This window comes from Notolepis coatsorum (genome assembly GCF_963971535.1).
Source record: "Notolepis coatsorum genome assembly, chromosome: 15".
Taxonomy (NCBI): Eukaryota; Metazoa; Chordata; class Actinopteri; order Aulopiformes; family Paralepididae; genus Notolepis; species Notolepis coatsorum.
In genome coordinates this window covers 10964453-10983310 of record NC_140179.1, presented here as the reverse complement: position 1 = coordinate 10983310, position 18858 = coordinate 10964453, and the positions used below count along the sequence as shown (strand labels likewise).

Sequence of the window (18858 nt, the reverse complement as noted above, 5' to 3'; positions counted from 1 at the left end):
GGTATATCCACAGTTTAGAACTTGACAGTCTTCCCTCCTGTTTTATACCCACTTTGACCCTTCGAACCTCCCACCCAGGGTACAGTTCCCTCTCTCAGGGTGCAGTTCTAGGCCTGGATCCTACACAGTTTTAAAGCCTGACAGTCTCTTGTTTGATACCAACACAGTTTAATACCTGACAGTTTTACATGTCACTGTAACAGCAGACAGACCTGTTCCACAAGGTCAACAGTGACACACATTCTGTTATTTACCCAGGTAGGCTTGATCACAGTGACGTGTAATTACATAATCATTATGATCTTCCTCTTTCCTCCCATCCCCCAATTTAGGAGGGTGTAGACTACCACATGCTGCCCTACTGTCGGTCTGGGGAGGGTGTAGACTACCACATGCTGCCCTACTGTCGGTCTGGGGAGGGTGTAGACTACCACATGCTGCGCTACTGTCGGTCTGGGGAGGGTGTAGACCAGCGGTTCTCAACAGGGGTGCCTAGGCACACTAGGGTGCCTCAGAGAGCTGCCAGGGGTGCCTTGAGATTTCTAAAAAAAAATAATTAATATGATTAAAGAAAATGATCACTAAAGTGCTATCTGTTGCAGCTGCACTGTTTTCCATGAAAATACCACATTTTGATAAGTTTGACCATTTCTCAAAAACTGAAAATCATAATTTTTTTTAATATGTTTGGGTAGCTTTTTCATTTGTTTATTGGACAAGTCCGGCAGAGAGGAAGGATGGGAGAGAGATATGGGGGAAGACATTCGGCAAAGGTCGCCGGGTCCGGGAGTCGAACCCGGGACGGCCGTGCACCACCCTGAAAATCATTATTTAATAAAACACAGAAAAGGATCACCAAGTTACTCTGGATAAAGAACCCCTTTACAGACAACATTGAGACAAAGCTTCCTGACACATCTCCATCCAAACTCTTGGAAGAACTCATTGAAATCTCATCTGATACCACCTGGAGAGCTGGTTTCAGTGAAGTGCCCCTGGAAACATGTTGGTCTGAGTGTAGAGCTGAGTACCAAGTATCTCATGATACCATTCAGCACCACATATCTGTGTGAAGCTGGCTTTTCATCCATGACAGCTCTGAAAACAAAATATAGGGCCAAGTTGAGCCTTGAGGATGACATGCGTGTTGCCTTGTCAAAGATCTCCCCACATATTGACAGTATTATTAGCCAGCAGCAGCTAATAAAATGTCCACTGAGTGAACGAGTGCTTATTAGTGTGGGTGAACCACATTATTGTAATCTACCGTATACTATTTATTTATTATTTATTCCGCCGACTTTTGTCCGCTAACTCCTCCCAGAGCTTTCGCACCACATACACGTGTAACTAAGGTATAAAAACGACCGGCTTGGTCCAACTTGAGTTGCTATTACTTTTTGGAAAGTTTCACTGCACCGTTTGGCTACAAATCGACTTTAAGCGGGACATTTTGGTCCATAAGGAATTAATGGCATAACATTCTAGAACATTTGTGATGTCACAGTATGATGTCATAATAGAACATTCTAGAACATTTGTGATGTCACAGTATGATGTCATAATAGACCATTCTAGAACATTTGTGATGTCACAGTATGATGTCATAATAGACCATTCTAGAACATTTGTGTATTCAACAATTCACTCAGATCTTTAACAGATCTTTCTCATTAGTAGCATCTTGGAACAGGACCGTCTGGCTACAAATCGACTTTAAACAGGAAATATGGAAAACCTGCATTTCTCATACAAGATGCGTTGCCGACTGTTTTGCTGTGGAAAGGTGAGTGTCCACAACGGCTAGCTAGCTGTCCTCCGGAGGAATACAGACCCTCTCCCGTTGGCCGGCGGTGCACAGGCATCACCCACACTTTCACAATTTCCCCGTGCGGAATTGTCTAGTCTTCTGTATTTATTTATATTTTTTGAGAAATGGTAACTTGGTGATCCCTTTTCTGTATTTAAAAGAAATACATGATTTTCTGTTTTTGAGAAATGGTCACACTTATCCAAATATGCAATTTTAATGGAAAACAGTGCAGCTGCAACAGATAGCAGTGGCACTAGTGATAATTTTCTGTAATTTTATTTTAAAATAAATATATTATATGCTATTTGATTTACTACTAAAAGCAGTGTAATGTCAACAGTACTAAGCCATTTAGACCTGAAACGCCATTTAGACCTTATTTTGAAAGCAAGCACTTTTGTCATCATTGTAGCAAAAAAGACAGGACCGGAAAAGTCTTTATCGTATATAGGGGTGCCCTGGAATATTTTATTGGACACAGGGGTGCCTTGGCAGCAGAAAGGTTGAGAACCCCTGGTGTAGACTACCACATGCTGCCCTACTGTCAGTCTGGGGAGGGTGTAGACCAGGGGTCAGCAACCTTTACTATCAAAAGAGCCACTTTTCCCCCATCCCACAAAATAAAATGCTCAGGGAGCCGCACAACCTATTTACCCTTAAAATGAAGATAACACAGTGTATAACGTTTTATATATCCCCAAGCATACCCCACATTTAGCATAAAATGCCTGACAATTACATACCCAAAGTAATTTGCGATTTATTATACTTTATACTTATAGCACACAGTTTGTTGCATTAATGGAATTATAAAGCAACAAAAAGAAAATGTGACTTTTTATTGCTGTTTTTACCTGTTATAACAAAAGAAACCCTCAAACTCTTATGAAGAGGAGAAAAAAGACTGGCTGTGTAGACCTATTTTTAAATAAAACACAGAAGAGGAGACAAAACACTGGTGTCTGTAGACCGACTTTGAAATAAAACCCTGAACTATTCAGGTATATTTGAGTCCTTCCCTTATTTGTGGAACATTTATAAAATAAAAAGTAGTCCACTTTGAAAAAAGACTACCATGTGTAGACCTACTTTGAAATAAAACACAGAAAAGGAGAAAAAACACTGGCATCTGTAGACCTACTTTGAAATAAAACCCTGAAGTATGCAGCTCTATTTGAGTCCTTCCCTTATTTGTGGAAAATCTATAAAATAAAAAGTAAATGTTTCATTGTTCGCAAATTTCGCACCACATATCAGGCATACAGGTAAACCTGCATTGTTAGTCGTGAAAGCAAATTAATCTGTCCACGCTGAATTAAACCCTCTATTTTCCTCAGACAAAATATAGGGCCAAGTTGAGCCTTGAGGATGACATGCGTGTTGCCTTGTCAAAGATCTCCCCACATATTGACAGTATTATTAGCCAGCAGCAGCTAATAAAATGTCCACTGAGTGAACGAGTGCTTATTAGTGTGGGTGAACCACATTATTGTAATCTACCGTATACTATTTATTTATTATTTATTCCGCCGACTTTTGTCCGCTAACTCCTCCCAGAGCTTTCGCACCACATACACGTGTAACTAAGGTATAAAAACGACCGGCTTGGTCCAACTTGAGTTGCTATTACTTTTTGGAAAGTTTCACTGCACCGTTTGGCTACAAATCGACTTTAAGCGGGACATTTTGGTCCATAAGGAATTAATGGCATAACATTCTAGAACATTTGTGATGTCACAGTATGATGTCATAATAGAACATTCTAGAACATTTGTGATGTCACAGTATGATGTCATAATAGACCATTCTAGAACATTTGTGATGTCACAGTATGATGTCATAATAGACCATTCTAGAACATTTGTGTATTCAACAATTCACTCAGATCTTTAACAGATCTTTCTCATTAGTAGCATCTTGGAACAGGACCGTCTGGCTACAAATCGACTTTAAACAGGAAATATGGAAAACCTGCATTTCTCATACAAGATGCGTTGCCGACTGTTTTGCTGTGGAAAGGTGAGTGTCCACAACGGCTAGCTAGCTGTCCTCCGGAGGAATACAGACCCTCTCCCGTTGGCCGGCGGTGCACAGGCATCACCCACACTTTCACAATTTCCCCGTGCGGAATTGTCTAGTCTTCTGTATTTATTTATATTTTTTGAGAAATGGTAACTTGGTGATCCCTTTTCTGTATTTAAAAGAAATACATGATTTTCTGTTTTTGAGAAATGGTCACACTTATCCAAATATGCAATTTTAATGGAAAACAGTGCAGCTGCAACAGATAGCAGTGGCACTAGTGATAATTTTCTGTAATATTATTTTAAAATAAATATATTATATGCTATTTGATTTACTACTAAAAGCAGTGTAATGTCAACAGTACTAAGCCATTTAGACCTGAAACGCCATTTAGACCTTATTTTGAAAGCAAGCACTTTTGTCATCATTGTAGCAAAAAAGACAGGACCGGAAAAGTCTTTATCGTATATAGGGGTGCCCTGGAATATTTTATTGGACACAGGGGTGCCTTGGCAGCAGAAAGGTTGAGAACCCCTGGTGTAGACTACCACATGCTGCCCTACTGTCAGTCTGGGGAGGGTGTAGACCAGGGGTCAGCAACCTTTACTATCAAAAGAGCCACTTTTCCCCCATCCCACAAAATAAAATGCTCAGGGAGCCGCACAACCTATTTACCCTTAAAATGAAGATAACACAGTGTATAACGTTTTATATATCCCCAAGCATACCCCACATTTAGCATAAAATGCCTGACAATTACATACCCAAAGTAATTTGCGATTTATTATACTTTATACTTATAGCACACAGTTTGTTGCATTAATGGAATTATAAAGCAACAAAAAGAAAATGTTTGACTTTTTATTGCTGTTTTTACCTGTTATAACAAAAGAAACCCTCAAACTCTTATGAAGAGGAGAAAAAAGACTGGCTGTGTAGACCTATTTTTAAATAAAACACAGAAGAGGAGACAAAACACTGGTGTCTGTAGACCGACTTTGAAATAAAACCCTGAACTATTCAGGTATATTTGAGTCCTTCCCTTATTTGTGGAACATTTATAAAATAAAAAGTAGTCCACTTTGAAAAAAGACTACCATGTGTAGACCTACTTTGAAATAAAACACAGAAAAGGAGAAAAAACACTGGCATCTGTAGACCTACTTTGAAATAAAACCCTGAAGTATGCAGCTCTATTTGAGTCCTTCCCTTATTTGTGGAAAATCTATAAAATAAAAAGTAAATGTTTCATTGTTCGCAAATTTCGCACCACATATCAGGCATACAGGTAAACCTGCATTGTTAGTCGTGAAAGCAAATTAATCTGTCCACGCTGAATTAAACCCTCTATTTTCCTCAGACTTTCCTTTTTTTGGATTTATCCATCGTTAGCTTACTGGGGGGTCGGAAACTCAAGATTAGCCACTTGCAGACGGCAGGGAGAGGCGCGGTGTGTGACGTACTGTATATTTTAGTTGATGAAATATTTTTGTTGACTAAATATTTTAGTTGATGAAATTTTTTTTCATTTCAGTGTCACAGTATGACATCGATCTCCAAAATAAGAGAAAAAAAGGTTAAAGGTTTTTTTGACCAGGGAGCCGCAGCTGATTGGCTAAAGAGCTGCATGCGGTTTCGGAGCCGCAGGTTGCCGACCCCTGGTGTAGACTATCACATGCTGCCCTACTGTCAGTCTGGGGAGGGTGTAGACTACCACATGCTGCCCTACTGTCAGTCTGGGGAGGGTGTAGACTACCACATGCTGCCCTGTGCCCTACTGTCAGTCTGGGGAGGGTGTAGACTACCACATGCTGCCCTACTGTCAGTCTGGGGAGGGTGTAGACTACCACATGCTGCCCTACTGTCAGTCTGGGGAGGGTGTAGACTACCACATGCTGCCCTGTGCCCTACTGTCAGTCTGGGGAGGGTGTAGACTACCACATGCTGCCCCACTGTCAGTCTGGGGAGGGTGTAGACTACCACATGCTGCCCTACTGTCAGTCTGGGGAGGGTGTGGACTACCACATGCTGCCCTACTGTCAGTCTGGGGAGGGTGTAGACTACTACATGCTACTGTCTGTCTGGGGAGGTGCTACTGTCCCCTCCCTGCTGAACAGGCGCCCCGACCGACCAGTAGGAGTCGCTGTTGCAACAACCAGGACTCATACCCCATCGGCTTCCCACCTGCGAACACTGACACATTGTGTTCGTAGGGACGACTGACCAAGCCGGAGGTACCGCTGACAGCTGGATTCGAACCCAGAGTCTCCGTGGTGGTAGACGAGTGCTTAGACCTCTACGGATAGCAGTTTTATGTTGACCTATTCGGGCTTTGAGGGGGCACTTGGTTTGCCCCACGTACACTCATCCACATGGGCCTCCCAGCATATAGACAACAGGCTGCGGTCGATAAGGTGGTTCATCTTTAACCCTTTGCCCGTGTTAGGTGTGTGAACTCCAGATCAGAGGAGTTGCAGCAATCCCCTTTCTATCCACTCCAGCTCATCCCCTTTATATCCACTCAAGCCCCTCCCCTTTCTATCCACTCAATCGCATCCCCTTTCTATCTACTCAAGCTCCTCCCATTTCTATTCATGCAAGCTCCTCCCCTTTCTATCCACTCAAGCTCCTCCCCTTTATATCCACTCAAGATCCTCCCCCTTCTGTCAACTCAAGCTCCTCCCCCTTCTATACACTCAAGCTCCTCCCCTTTATATCCACTCAAGCTCCTCCCCCTTATATCCACTCAAGCTCCAATGGGTTTTCATAAACCGTGGGCTCTCCTGTCCTTTTTTTGCGAGCCGACCGACAGAATTGTATCGCCTCCATTGTTATGAATGAGAGAACCCACACGTCAGGAGATTTTGAAGCGACGGTCGCGCAGCAATTTCTGTCGCCTGGCAAAAAATTGCCTCGATCCTATTTTTTGAGGCGACGGCAGGCGACAGAGCAAGGACAATGAGGAAATAACATGACTTCTACAGTAGAAGTTCTACTGGTGTATCATTTGTACACCATTAATTTATCAATATATTCATTGATCAATAACCTAACAGGAACAATTTAAATAAATAACATTAGTTGGAGAAGCTATAGTGGCCGCTTGTCATTAACTAATAAATGAACAATGCGCCACAATGCACATACTTAGATGTTTTTGTACTCGGGTAACAAAATAAGTTGTGGATGTTGACAGAGTTTAATGTCCAGGCTGCAGCTGATGTGGTTTATAAGGTTTATTGTCCAAAGAAAATGATGGTTGAGAACAGAACAGCGAAAAAACATTCTCTCTCAGCTGCATAACAATACTTGTCCAATCGGTAGTAATGAACGTATTGTAGCGATCAGTCATGCAGTAATGTCAGGAAGAATGAGGAGAGGTTGTATTCGTATAGGTGGTTTAATTCCAGCTCAATATGGGTTTAGTTCCCTCGTAAAAGCACAACACAGCTACCTGCTAATATGCTAACCTAACATCCGGTCCGTCCTCTGATATCTCCCTCCGGGGGGAAACAAGTAACCACAGCCCCAGCTAGACAGAGCGACGGTCGCCTCTGGTGTGGGGGGCCAGGCGATTGTCGTTGAGCGACAGACGATCGCATCGCCAGGCGACGTCGGTCGCCCGCCGTGTGCAGACCACTTAACCCTCGCTCTGCTGTCCTTTCTCCCGTCCCAGTCGCTGGAGCTTCAGGAGGAGGAGGAGGAGATCTCCACCAGCCCCGGCGTGTCAGAGTTCGTGAGTGACGCTTTCGACTCCACGGCCATCGACCAGGAGGACCTGAGGAAGGAGATGGAGCAGCTGGTGCTGGACAAGAAGGAGCCTGAGGGACTAGCCTGCTCTCCTGAAGGTAGTTCTGCTGTTTAACAACAAGGAGGAGCCTGAGGGACTAGCCTGCTCTCCTGAAGGTAGTTCTGCTGTTTAACAACAAGGAGGAGCCTGAGGGACTAGCCTGCTCTCCTGAAGGTAGTTCTGCTGTTTAACAACAAGGAGGAGCCTGAGGGACTAGCCTGCTCTCCTGAAGGTAGTTCTGCTGTTTAACAACAAGGAGGAGGAGCCTGAGGGACTAGCCTGCTCTCCTGAAGGTAGTTCTGCTGTTTAACAACAAGGAGGAGGAGCCTGAGGGACTAGCATGCTCTCCTGAAGGTAGTTCTGCTGTTTAACAACAAGGAGGAGGAGCCTGAGGGACTAGCCTGCTCTCCTGAAGGTAGTTCTGCTGTTTAACAACAAGGAGGAGGAGCCTGAGGGACTAGCCTGCTCTCCTGAAGGTAGTTCTGCTGTTTAACAACAAGGAGGAGCCTGAGGGACTAGCCTGCTCTCCTGAAGGTAGTTCTGCTGTTTAACAACAAGGAGGAGGAGCCTGAGGGACTAGCCTGCTCTCCTGAAGGTAGTTCTGCTGTTTAACAACAAGGAGGAGGAGCCTGAGGGACTAGCCTGCTCTCCTGAAGGTAGTTCTGCTGTTTAACAACAAGGAGGAGGAGCCTGAGGGACTAGCCTGCTCTCCTGAAGGTAGTTCTGCTGTTTAACAACAAGGAGGAGGAGCCTGAGGGACTAGCCTGCTCTCCTGAAGGTAGTTCTGCTGTTTAACAACAAGGAGGAGGAGCCTGAGGGACTAGCCTGCTCTCCTGAAGGTAGTTCTGCTGTTTAACAACAAGGAGGAGCCTGAGGGACTAGCCTGCTCTCCTGAAGGTAGTTCTGCTGTTTAACAACAAGGAGGAGGAGCCTGAGGGACTAGCCTGCTCTCCTGAAGGTAGTTCTGCTGTTTAACAACAAGGAGGAGCCTGAGGGACTAGCCTGCTCTCCTGAAGGTAGTTCTGCTGTTTAACAACAAGGAGGAGGAGCCTGAGGGACTAGCCTGCTCTCCTGAAGGTAGTTCTGCTGTTTAACAACAAGGAGGAGCCTGAGGGACTAGCCTGCTCTCCTGAAGGTAGTTCTGCTGTTTAACAACAAGGAGGAGGAGCCTGAGGGACTAGCCTGCTCTCCTGAAGGTAGTTCTGCTGTTTAACAACAAGGAGGAGGAGCCTGAGGGACTAGCCTGCTCTCCTGAAGGTAGTTCTGCTGTTTAACAACAAGGAGGAGCCTGAGGGACTAGCCTGCTCTCCTGAAGGTAGTTCTGCTGTTTAACAACAAGGAGGAGCCTGAGGGACTAGCCTGCTCTCCTGAAGGTAGTTCTGCTGTTTAACAACAAGGAGGAGGAGCCTGAGGGACTAGCCTGCTCTCCTGAAGGTAGTTCTGCTGTTTAACAACAAGGAGGAGCCTGAGGGACTAGCCTGCTCTCCTGAAGGTAGTTCTGCTGTTTAACAACGAGGAGGAGGAGCCTGAGGGACTAGCCTGCTCTCCTGAAGGTAGTTCTGCTGTTTAACAACAAGGAGGAGGAGCCTGAGGGACTAGCCTGCTCTCCTGAAGGTAGTTCTGCTGTTTAACAACAAGGAGGAGGAGCCTGAGGGACTAGCCTGCTCTCCTGAAGGTAGTTCTGCTGTTTAACAACAAGGAGGAGCCTGAAGGACTAGCCTGCTCTCCTGAAGGTAGTTCTGCTGTTTAACAACAAGGAGGAGCCTGAGGGACTAGCCTGCTCTCCTGAAGGTAGTTCTGCTGTTTAACAACAAGGAGGAGGAGCCTGAGGGACTAGCCTGCTCTCCTGAAGGTAGTTCTGCTGTTTAACAACAAGGAGGAGGAGCCTGAGGGACTAGCCTGCTCTCCTGAAGGTAGTTCTGCTGTTTAACAACAAGGAGGAGGAGCCTGAGGGACTAGCCTGCTCTCCTGAAGGTAGTTCTGCTGTTTAACAACAAGGAGGAGGAGCCTGAGGGACTAGCCTGCTCTCCTGAAGGTAGTTCTGCTGTTTAACAACAAGGAGGAGGAGCCTGAGGGACTAGCCTGCTCTCCTGAAGGTAGTTCTGCTGTTTAACAACAAGGAGGAGCCTGAGGGACTAGCCTGCTCTCCTGAAGGTAGTTCTGCTGTTTAACAACAAGGAGGAGCCTGAGGGACTAGCCTGCTCTCCTGAAGGTAGTTCTGCTGTTTAACAACAAGAAGGAGCCTGAGGGACTAGCCTGCTCTCCTGAAGGTAGTTCTGCTGTTTAACAACAAGGAGGAGGAGCCTGAGGGACTAGCCTGCTCTCCTGAAGGTAGTTCTGCTGTTTAACAACAAGGAGGAGGAGCCTGAGGGACTAGCCTGCTCTCCTGAAGGTAGTTCTGCTGTTTAACAACAAGGAGGAGCCTGAGGGACTAGCCTGCTCTCCTGAAGGTAGTTCTGCTGTTTAACAACAAGGAGGAGGAGCCTGAGGGACTAGCCTGCTCTCCTGAAGGTAGTTCTGCTGTTTAACAACAAGGAGGAGGAGCCTGAGGGACTAGCCTGCTCTCCTGAAGGTAGTTCTGCTGTTTAACAACAAGGAGGAGGAGCCTGAGGGACTAGCCTGCTCTCCTGAAGGTAGTTCTGCTGTTTAACAACAAGGAGGAGGAGCCTGAGGGACTAGCCTGCTCTCCTGAAGGTAGTTATGCTGTTTAACAACAAGGAGGAGGAGCCTGAGGGACTAGCCTGCTCTCCTGAAGGTAGTTCTGCTGTTTAACAACAAGGAGGAGGAGCCTGAGGGACTAGCCTGCTCTCCTGAAGGTAGTTCTGCTGTTTAACAACAAGGAGGAGGAGCCTGAGGGACTAGCCTGCTCTCCTGAAGGTAGTTCTGCTGTTTAACAACAAGGAGGAGGAGCCTGAGGGACTAGCCTGCTCTCCTGAAGGTAGTTCTGCTGTTTAACAACAAGGAGGAGCCTGAGGGACTAGCCTGCTCTCCTGAAGGTAGTTCTGCTGTTTAACAACAAGGAGGAGCCTGAGGGACTAGCCTGCTCTCCTGAAGGTAGTTCTGCTGTTTAACAACAAGAAGGAGCCTGAGGGACTAGCCTGCTCTCCTGAAGGTAGTTCTGCTGTTTAACAACAAGGAGGAGGAGCCTGAGGGACTAGCCTGCTCTCCTGAAGGTAGTTCTGCTGTTTAACAACAAGGAGGAGGAGCCTGAGGGACTAGCCTGCTCTCCTGAAGGTAGTTCTGCTGTTTAACAACAAGGAGGAGCCTGAGGGACTAGCCTGCTCTCCTGAAGGTAGTTCTGCTGTTTAACAACAAGGAGGAGGAGCCTGAGGGACTAGCCTGCTCTCCTGAAGGTAGTTCTGCTGTTTAACAACAAGGAGGAGGAGCCTGAGGGACTAGCCTGCTCTCCTGAAGGTAGTTCTGCTGTTTAACAACAAGGAGGAGGAGCCTGAGGGACTAGCCTGCTCTCCTGAAGGTAGTTCTGCTGTTTAACAACAAGGAGGAGGAGCCTGAGGGACTAGCCTGCTCTCCTGAAGGTAGTTCTGCTGTTTAACAACAAGGAGGAGGAGCCTGAGGGACTAGCCTGCTCTCCTGAAGGTAGTTCTGCTGTTTAACAACAAGGAGGAGGAGCCTGAGGGACTAGCCTGCTCTCCTGAAGGTAGTTCTGCTGTTTAACAACAAGGAGGAGGAGCCTGAGGGACTAGCCTGCTCTCCTGAAGGTAGTTCTGCTGTTTAACAACAAGGAGGAGCCTGAGGGACTAGCCTGCTCTCCTGAAGGTAGTTCTGCTGTTTAACAACAAGGAGGAGGAGCCTGAGGGACTAGCCTGCTCTCCTGAAGGTAGTTCTGCTGTTTAACAACAAGGAGGAGGAGCCTGAGGGACTAGCCTGCTCTCCTGAAGGTAGTTCTGCTGTTTAACAACAAGGAGGAGGAGCCTGAGGGACTAGCCTGCTCTCCTGAAGGTAGTTCTGCTGTTTAACAACAAGGAGGAGCCCGAGGGACTAGCCTGCTCTCCTGAAGGTAGTTCTGCTGTTTAACAACAAGGAGGAGGAGCCTGAGGGACTAGCCTGCTCTCCTGAAGGTAGTTCTGCTGTTTAACAACAAGGAGGAGGAGCCTGAGGGACTAGCCTGCTCTCCTGAAGGTAGTTCTGCTGTTTAACAACAAGGAGGAGGAGCCTGAGGGACTAGCCTGCTCTCCTGAAGGTAGTTCTGCTGTTTAACAACAAGGAGGAGGAGCCTGAGGGACTAGCCTGCTCTCCTGAAGGTAGTTCTGCTGTTTAACAACAAGGAGGAGGAGCCTGGGGGACTAGCCTGCTCTCCTGAAGGTAGTTCTGCTGTTTAACAACAAGGAGGAGCCTGAGGGACTAGCCTGCTCTCCTGAAGGTAGTTCTGCTGTTTAACAACAAGGAGGAGGAGCCTGAGGGACTAGCCTGCTCTCCTGAAGGTAGTTCTGCTGTTAAACAACAAGGAGGAGCCTGAGGGACTAGCCTGCTCTCCTGAAGGTAGTTCTGCTGTTTAACAACAAGGAGGAGGAGCCTGAGGGACTAGCCTGCTCTCCTGAAGGTAGTTCTGCTGTTTAACAACAAGGAGGAGCCTGAGGGACTAGCCTGCTCTCCTGAAGGTAGTTCTGCTGTTTAACAACAAGGAGGAGCCTGAGGGACTAGCCTGCTCTCCTGAAGGTAGTTCTGCTGTTTAACAACAAGAAGGAGCCTGAGGGACTAGCCTGCTCTCCTGAAGGTAGTTCTGCTGTTTAACAACAAGGAGGAGCCTGAGGGACTAGCCTGCTCTCCTGAAGGTAGTTCTGCTGTTTAACAACAAGGAGGAGGAGCCTGAGGGACTAGCCTGCTCTCCTGAAGGTAGTTCTGCTGTTTAACAACAAGGAGGAGCCTGAGGGACTAGCCTGCTCTCCTGAAGGTAGTTCTGCTGTTTAACAACAAGGAGGAGCCTGAGGGACTAGCCTGCTCTCCTGAAGGTAGTTCTGCTGTTTAACAACAAGGAGGAGCCTGAGGGACTAGCCTGCTCTCCTGAAGGTAGTTCTGCTGTTTAACAACAAGGAGGAGCCTGAGGGACTAGCCTGCTCTCCTGAAGGTAGTTCTGCTGTTTAACAACAACAAGGAGGAGCCTGAGGGACTAGCCTGCTCTCCTGAAGGTAGTTCTGCTGTTTAACAACAAGGAGGAGGAGCCTGAGGGACTAGCCTGCTCTCCTGAAGGTAGTTCTGCTGTTTAACAACAAGGAGGAGCCTGAGGGACTAGCCTGCTCTCCTGAAGGTAGTTCTGCTGTTTAACAACAAGGAGGAGGAGCCTGAGGGACTAGCCTGCTCTCCTGAAGGTAGTTCTGCTGTTTAACAACAAGGAGGAGCCTGAGGGACTAGCCTGCTCTCCTGAAGGTAGTTCTGCTGTTTAACAACAAGGAGGAGCCCGAGGGACTAGCCTGCTCTCCTGAAGGTAGTTCTGCTGTTTAACAACAAGGAGGAGGAGCCTGAGGGACTAGCCTGCTCTCCTGAAGGTAGTTCTGCTGTTTAACAACAAGGAGGAGGAGCCTGAGGGACTAGCCTGCTCTCCTGAAGGTAGTTCTGCTGTTTAACAACAAGGAGGAGGAGCCTGAGGGACTAGCCTGCTCTCCTGAAGGTAGTTCTGCTGTTTAACAACAAGGAGGAGGAGCCTGAGGGACTAGCCTGCTCTCCTGAAGGTAGTTCTGCTGTTTAACAACAAGGAGGAGGAGCCTGAGGGACTAGCCTGCTCTCCTGAAGGTAGTTCTGCTGTTTAACAACAAGGAGGAGCCTGAGGGACTAGCCTGCTCTCCTGAAGGTAGTTCTGCTGTTTAACAACAAGGAGGAGGAGCCTGAGGGACTAGCCTGCTCTCCTGAAGGTAGTTCTGCTGTTAAACAACAAGGAGGAGCCTGAGGGACTAGCCTGCTCTCCTGAAGGTAGTTCTGCTGTTTAACAACAAGGAGGAGGAGCCTGAGGGACTAGCCTGCTCTCCTGAAGGTAGTTCTGCTGTTTAACAACAAGGAGGAGCCTGAGGGACTAGCCTGCTCTCCTGAAGGTAGTTCTGCTGTTTAACAACAAGGAGGAGCCTGAGGGACTAGCCTGCTCTCCTGAAGGTAGTTCTGCTGTTTAACAACAAGAAGGAGCCTGAGGGACTAGCCTGCTCTCCTGAAGGTAGTTCTGCTGTTTAACAACAAGGAGGAGCCTGAGGGACTAGCCTGCTCTCCTGAAGGTAGTTCTGCTGTTTAACAACAAGGAGGAGGAGCCTGAGGGACTAGCCTGCTCTCCTGAAGGTAGTTCTGCTGTTTAACAACAAGGAGGAGCCTGAGGGACTAGCCTGCTCTCCTGAAGGTAGTTCTGCTGTTTAACAACAAGGAGGAGCCTGAGGGACTAGCCTGCTCTCCTGAAGGTAGTTCTGCTGTTTAACAACAAGGAGGAGCCTGAGGGACTAGCCTGCTCTCCTGAAGGTAGTTCTGCTGTTTAACAACAACAAGGAGGAGCCTGAGGGACTAGCCTGCTCTCCTGAAGGTAGTTCTGCTGTTTAACAACAAGGAGGAGGAGCCTGAGGGACTAGCCTGCTCTCCTGAAGGTAGTTCTGCTGTTTAACAACAAGGAGGAGCCTGAGGGACTAGCCTGCTCTCCTGAAGGTAGTTCTGCTGTTTAACAACAAGGAGGAGGAGCCTGAGGGACTAGCCTGCTCTCCTGAAGGTAGTTCTGCTGTTTAACAACAAGGAGGAGCCTGAGGGACTAGCCTGCTCTCCTGAAGGTAGTTCTGCTGTTTAACAACAAGGAGGAGGAGCCTGAGGGACTAGCCTGCTCTCCTGAAGGTAGTTCTGCTGTTTAACAACAAGGAGGAGCCTGAGGGACTAGCCTGCTCTCCTGAAGGTAGTTCTGCTGTTTAACAACAAGGAGGAGGAGCCTGAGGGACTAGCCTGCTCTCCTGAAGGTAGTTCTGCTGTTTAACAACAAGGAGGAGGAGCCTGAGGGACTAGCCTGCTCTCCTGAAGGTAGTTCTGCTGTTTAATGGAACCAGTGATAAGATTAAATTAGTGCTGTCAGGCGATTACATTTGTTTATCTAATTAATTACAGGATTTGTAATGAATTAATCTAAATAATCACATTTTAATCGCATAACCATTTTAGGCCTGATATTCTATATTCTATAATCATATTCAAATGGCATGTGTCCGGATGGCAGAATTCTGTACTGTATCTACAAAACCTTCTGTCTAATCATCTTCCATTTATTAATTTGCTTAGATTTTTCAGGTCTGGTAAATTTTAGCATGGTGTTATTCACAGTCAAAGATTAAAAAAAAAGATTTAATTGATATTCTAATTTGGTTCATTACAATTTACTCAAGCCTAGTAACAGACACAGTATTTCTGACACTGGGAATACATTCCCTGAGATCCATAGATGTCCCTAGAATCAGATACCAAGAAAATGCAAATTAACCATATTAAAAAAAAGTCTGTAAATGTGTATTCTAAATTAATGAGATAAAAAATATTAAAATTATTATTATAATTTTGTTTATTAATTTTGAGTTAATTTTCATAACGCGATCATTTTCTGTGTAATTAATTAATTAATTAAATTAACGCGATAAACTGACATCCCTAGATTAACTCAAATGTAATCTCTCTCTCCCCCTCCCTATCTTTCTCTCTCCCCCCCCTCTCCCTCTATCTCCCTCTCCATATCCCTCTCTCTCCTCCTCCCTATCTTTCTCTCTCCTTTATCTCTCTCTCCCTCTCCCTATCTTTCTCTCTCCCTCTTTCTCTCTCTCCCTCGCTCTCTCTCTCTTTCTCTCTCCCTCTTTCTCTCTCTCTCTCGCTCTCTCTCTCCCTCTCCCCCCTCTCTCTCTCTCTCTCTCTCTCTGTCTCTCCCTCTCCATATATTTTTCTCTCTCCCTCTCCCCCCCCTCTCAGATGAGTCAGCTGACTGGGAGAAGGAGCTACAACAGGAGCTTCAGGAGTACGAGGTCGTGACGGAGTCCGACAACAAAGATGACCAATGGGACCAGGAGATTGAAAAGATGCTTCAGGCCGACGACAGCTAGACACTCTGTCCCCGCCCCCCATACTGATCTGGCCCAATGAAATGACAGCTAGACACATTGTCCCGCCCCCCATACTGATCTGGCCCAATGAAATGACAGCTAGACACATTGTCCCGCCCCCCATACTGATCTGGCCCAATGAAATGACAGCTAGACACATTGTCCCGCCCCCCATACTGATCTGGCCCAATGAAATGACAGCTAGACACATTGTCCCGCCCCCCATACTGATCTGGCCCAATGAAATGACAGCTAGACACATTGTCCCGCCCCCATACTGATCTGGCCCAATGAAATGACAGCTAGACACATTGTCCCGCCCCCCATACTGATCTGGTCCAATGACATGACTGGCGACCTATACATTGTACGATATACAACAGCAGTGTTTCCCGTGGGCTCCTGTGCTATTGGTGGCGGCGGCGACTCAGGACAGTGGAGAGAACTGAGTAAAGTTAATGTTTTATTTGAAAATTCTATTTGCGGTGGCCCTGTCTGATGTTGCAGTAGATAAAGCTGTGGGAAACATTGGTTCTCATCTGATGACTTATCCCAGCGCTCCCTGAACGCCTGGATGTGAGCGTATATATCTAGAGATCGGGACACGGCCTCTGCCGGAGACACACGTTTGGGCGGTGGATTAGTAACGTTTTATTGTCCCTGTTTGTTTAGCTTTCTTCACCATTCCATCTTCCATGTAGTGAGGTAGAGCGCTGCTAGAGGGCGCTGCAGGGCCACTCTGAGGTGTTGTGTTGTGGGTTCACCCGGCCTGAGATCCAGAATCACATTAAATGAGTGAGATGAGAAATGAGAGAGAAATTGTCACGAGTACACTAGTGCTGAGCCCAAACGTTCTGACCTTCGGACCTTTGTTCGTTACGTTGGCATTCAAATTCTAAATTAACATTTTAATTTTTAATTTTTAATACATTTTTTTCTTTTCTTTTTATATATATTTTTTGTATGTGTCTATTCATTCTGTTTAAGCCAATGGGGTTTTTCTTCACAGTTGCAGATAAAGATTAGGCTACACTAATATTATAGTATTAAAACTGATGAGTTATAGGGCGGTCAGGTGGCGTAACGGAGATTGCATTCGTCACCAACGCCGGAGACGCTGGATTCGCCTGTTCGAATCCAGCTCCCGGCGTTGTCACCAGCTTGGCTGGCCGTTCACACTAATACAATTGGCAGTATTAGAGGGTGGGAGAAGCTGGCGGGGTGGGTCCGGGTCGTTGTAAACAGCGACTCCTACAGTTCGGTCGGGGCGCCTGCTCAGCGCGGATAGGATCTAAGGGGGGTAGTGTGATCCTTCCACACGTTACACCCTCTCAGTGAGAGTCCGCGCTGCCAGGTGAAAAGAAGCGGTTGATTGGCTAGACGTGTGTCGGAGGAAGCACGTGATAGCCTCCACTCTCCCAGACCGACTGTGGGGGGTAAGTGCGCAGCGACCAGGAAGGGGATTGGGAATTGGCATAACGACTAACATTGGGATGGGAGAAAATCGGAGGAAAAAGGAGGGGGAAAAAGATAAAAAAAAAAAAACTGATGAGTTATATTCATTAAAGAAAGTTGATTTATAGGGCGGCTGGGTGGCGCAGCGGACATTGCGCTCGTCACCAACGCAAGAGACACCGGGTTCGAATCCGGCTGTCGGCATTGCCTCCGGCTTGGGCCAGCCGTCATACTGGCTCAATTGGCAGAGTTAGCGGGTGGAAGTCGATGTGTGGTAATCTGGACGTTGTGGACAGCAACTCCTACAGGTCGGTTGGGGGACGCCTGCACAGCAGAGAGGAAATGGCGGGGGTAGTGTGAGCCGTTACACCTCGCCAATGAGAGTCCGCGCTGGCAGGTGAAAAGATGTGACAGGCTGCCTCCTTGTGTACCGGAGGGGACATGTGATGCAAGGCTTCTATCCTCCCGACAACCGGCCAGTGGGGGGCATAGTCGAACAACGATCAAGACAGGGGAGGGGAGAATTGGCACGGCTGAATTGGGATGGGAGGAAAAATAGAAAAAGTGGATACAAAAAAAAGAATGATTTAATATATATATTTTTTAAGACTCATTTAATCAGATTAATCACTTTATTCAAATTGAGGATTTAGTTTAAGAATATTTTTAAAATGTCTTTTCAAATTTAATGTAAAATATATTTTTGGGGATTTTTTTTAAAGGTGACATGCATTATAAATGTCATTTTTCAGTCTCTAGCATTGTATTATAGTAATAGATTATAGTAATATTGGCAGATTGCTCTGATTCAGCTCAGACCATTTCCTGCTCCAGTAAATTAGGCCATCCTGATTTGAAGGCCTGAGTGATGTCACTCAGGCTCTGGGTAGCGGACAGTGATGTGATTGGCTCTGTGGTTGTAGCTAATGCCCGCCCACAATCTACCTAGACTGACTACACAGCGAGTGGAAACCACTTCCTCATACTGCGGCAGAGTGAAACCCACCTCTGCATGCATTCTGGAGGGATGGAGAGAGAGAGAGAGATAGAGAGCATTTGGGAGCACTTGGGGGGGGGGGCTGCCGCGCGGCACACCCCCCTGAACGGGAGAGAGAGAGTGAAAGAAAGAAAAAAAGAAAGAGAGGGAGGGAGAGAGGGGGCCTTATCAATAACGGCCTGTCTTTTTTTTCTCTCTCTCTCTCTCTCTCTCTCTCTCTCTCTCTCTCTCTCTCTCTCTCTCTCTCTTGCTCTCTCTCTCTCTAACTCTCTCTCTCTCTCTCCCACCCCCCCCCCTCTCTCTCTCTCTCTATCTCTCTCTGTCTACCAGTCGCAGACTGTGTGGACTGACTGTCACTCAAAGTGCTTATGGGCGGAGCCAGGCCATAACAGCCTGAAATCCTGAGGATGAAAAATTATGGTTTTGAGTACTTGATTAGAAATATAAAACAATGCATTTTTTTGAAAAAAAAACTTACAGATGTCTTCAATAGACTCACAGGAATTGTGAAGTTGCCCATATAGTGCTAGGAATAGCAATGCATGTCCCCTTTAAATGATTATTCAAAACAAAGGTTCGAACGTCTGTTTGAAAAACCCTGACGAAGTTTGAAGCCCAAAAACAGGCTTCGGGGAAACAGCCCTAGAGTACACAGCGGAAACACTACTTCTCATGAGGATCTCCCTCTCTGTGTGTCTCTGCTCGTTCTCCACGGTGTGATGAG

The 18858-nt window shown here is 46.8% G+C and overlaps 1 protein-coding gene across 1 annotated transcript in view; it reads left to right on the top strand.

The window, feature by feature from the left end:
* LOC311241315 (synapse-associated protein 1-like) overlaps positions 1 to 18246 on the top strand; it is a 63202-nt gene extending 44956 nt beyond the window's left edge. Inside the window, exons 8-9 of the mRNA XM_084330095.1 lie at positions 7515 to 7686; positions 15552 to 18246. Of these exons, the coding sequence (XP_084186221.1) occupies positions 7515 to 7686; positions 15552 to 15682 (303 nt within the window). The 3' untranslated portion in view covers positions 15683 to 18246. The remainder of the gene's footprint in view (positions 1 to 7514; positions 7687 to 15551) is intronic.
* Positions 18247 to 18858: the final 612 nt, after the last annotated feature.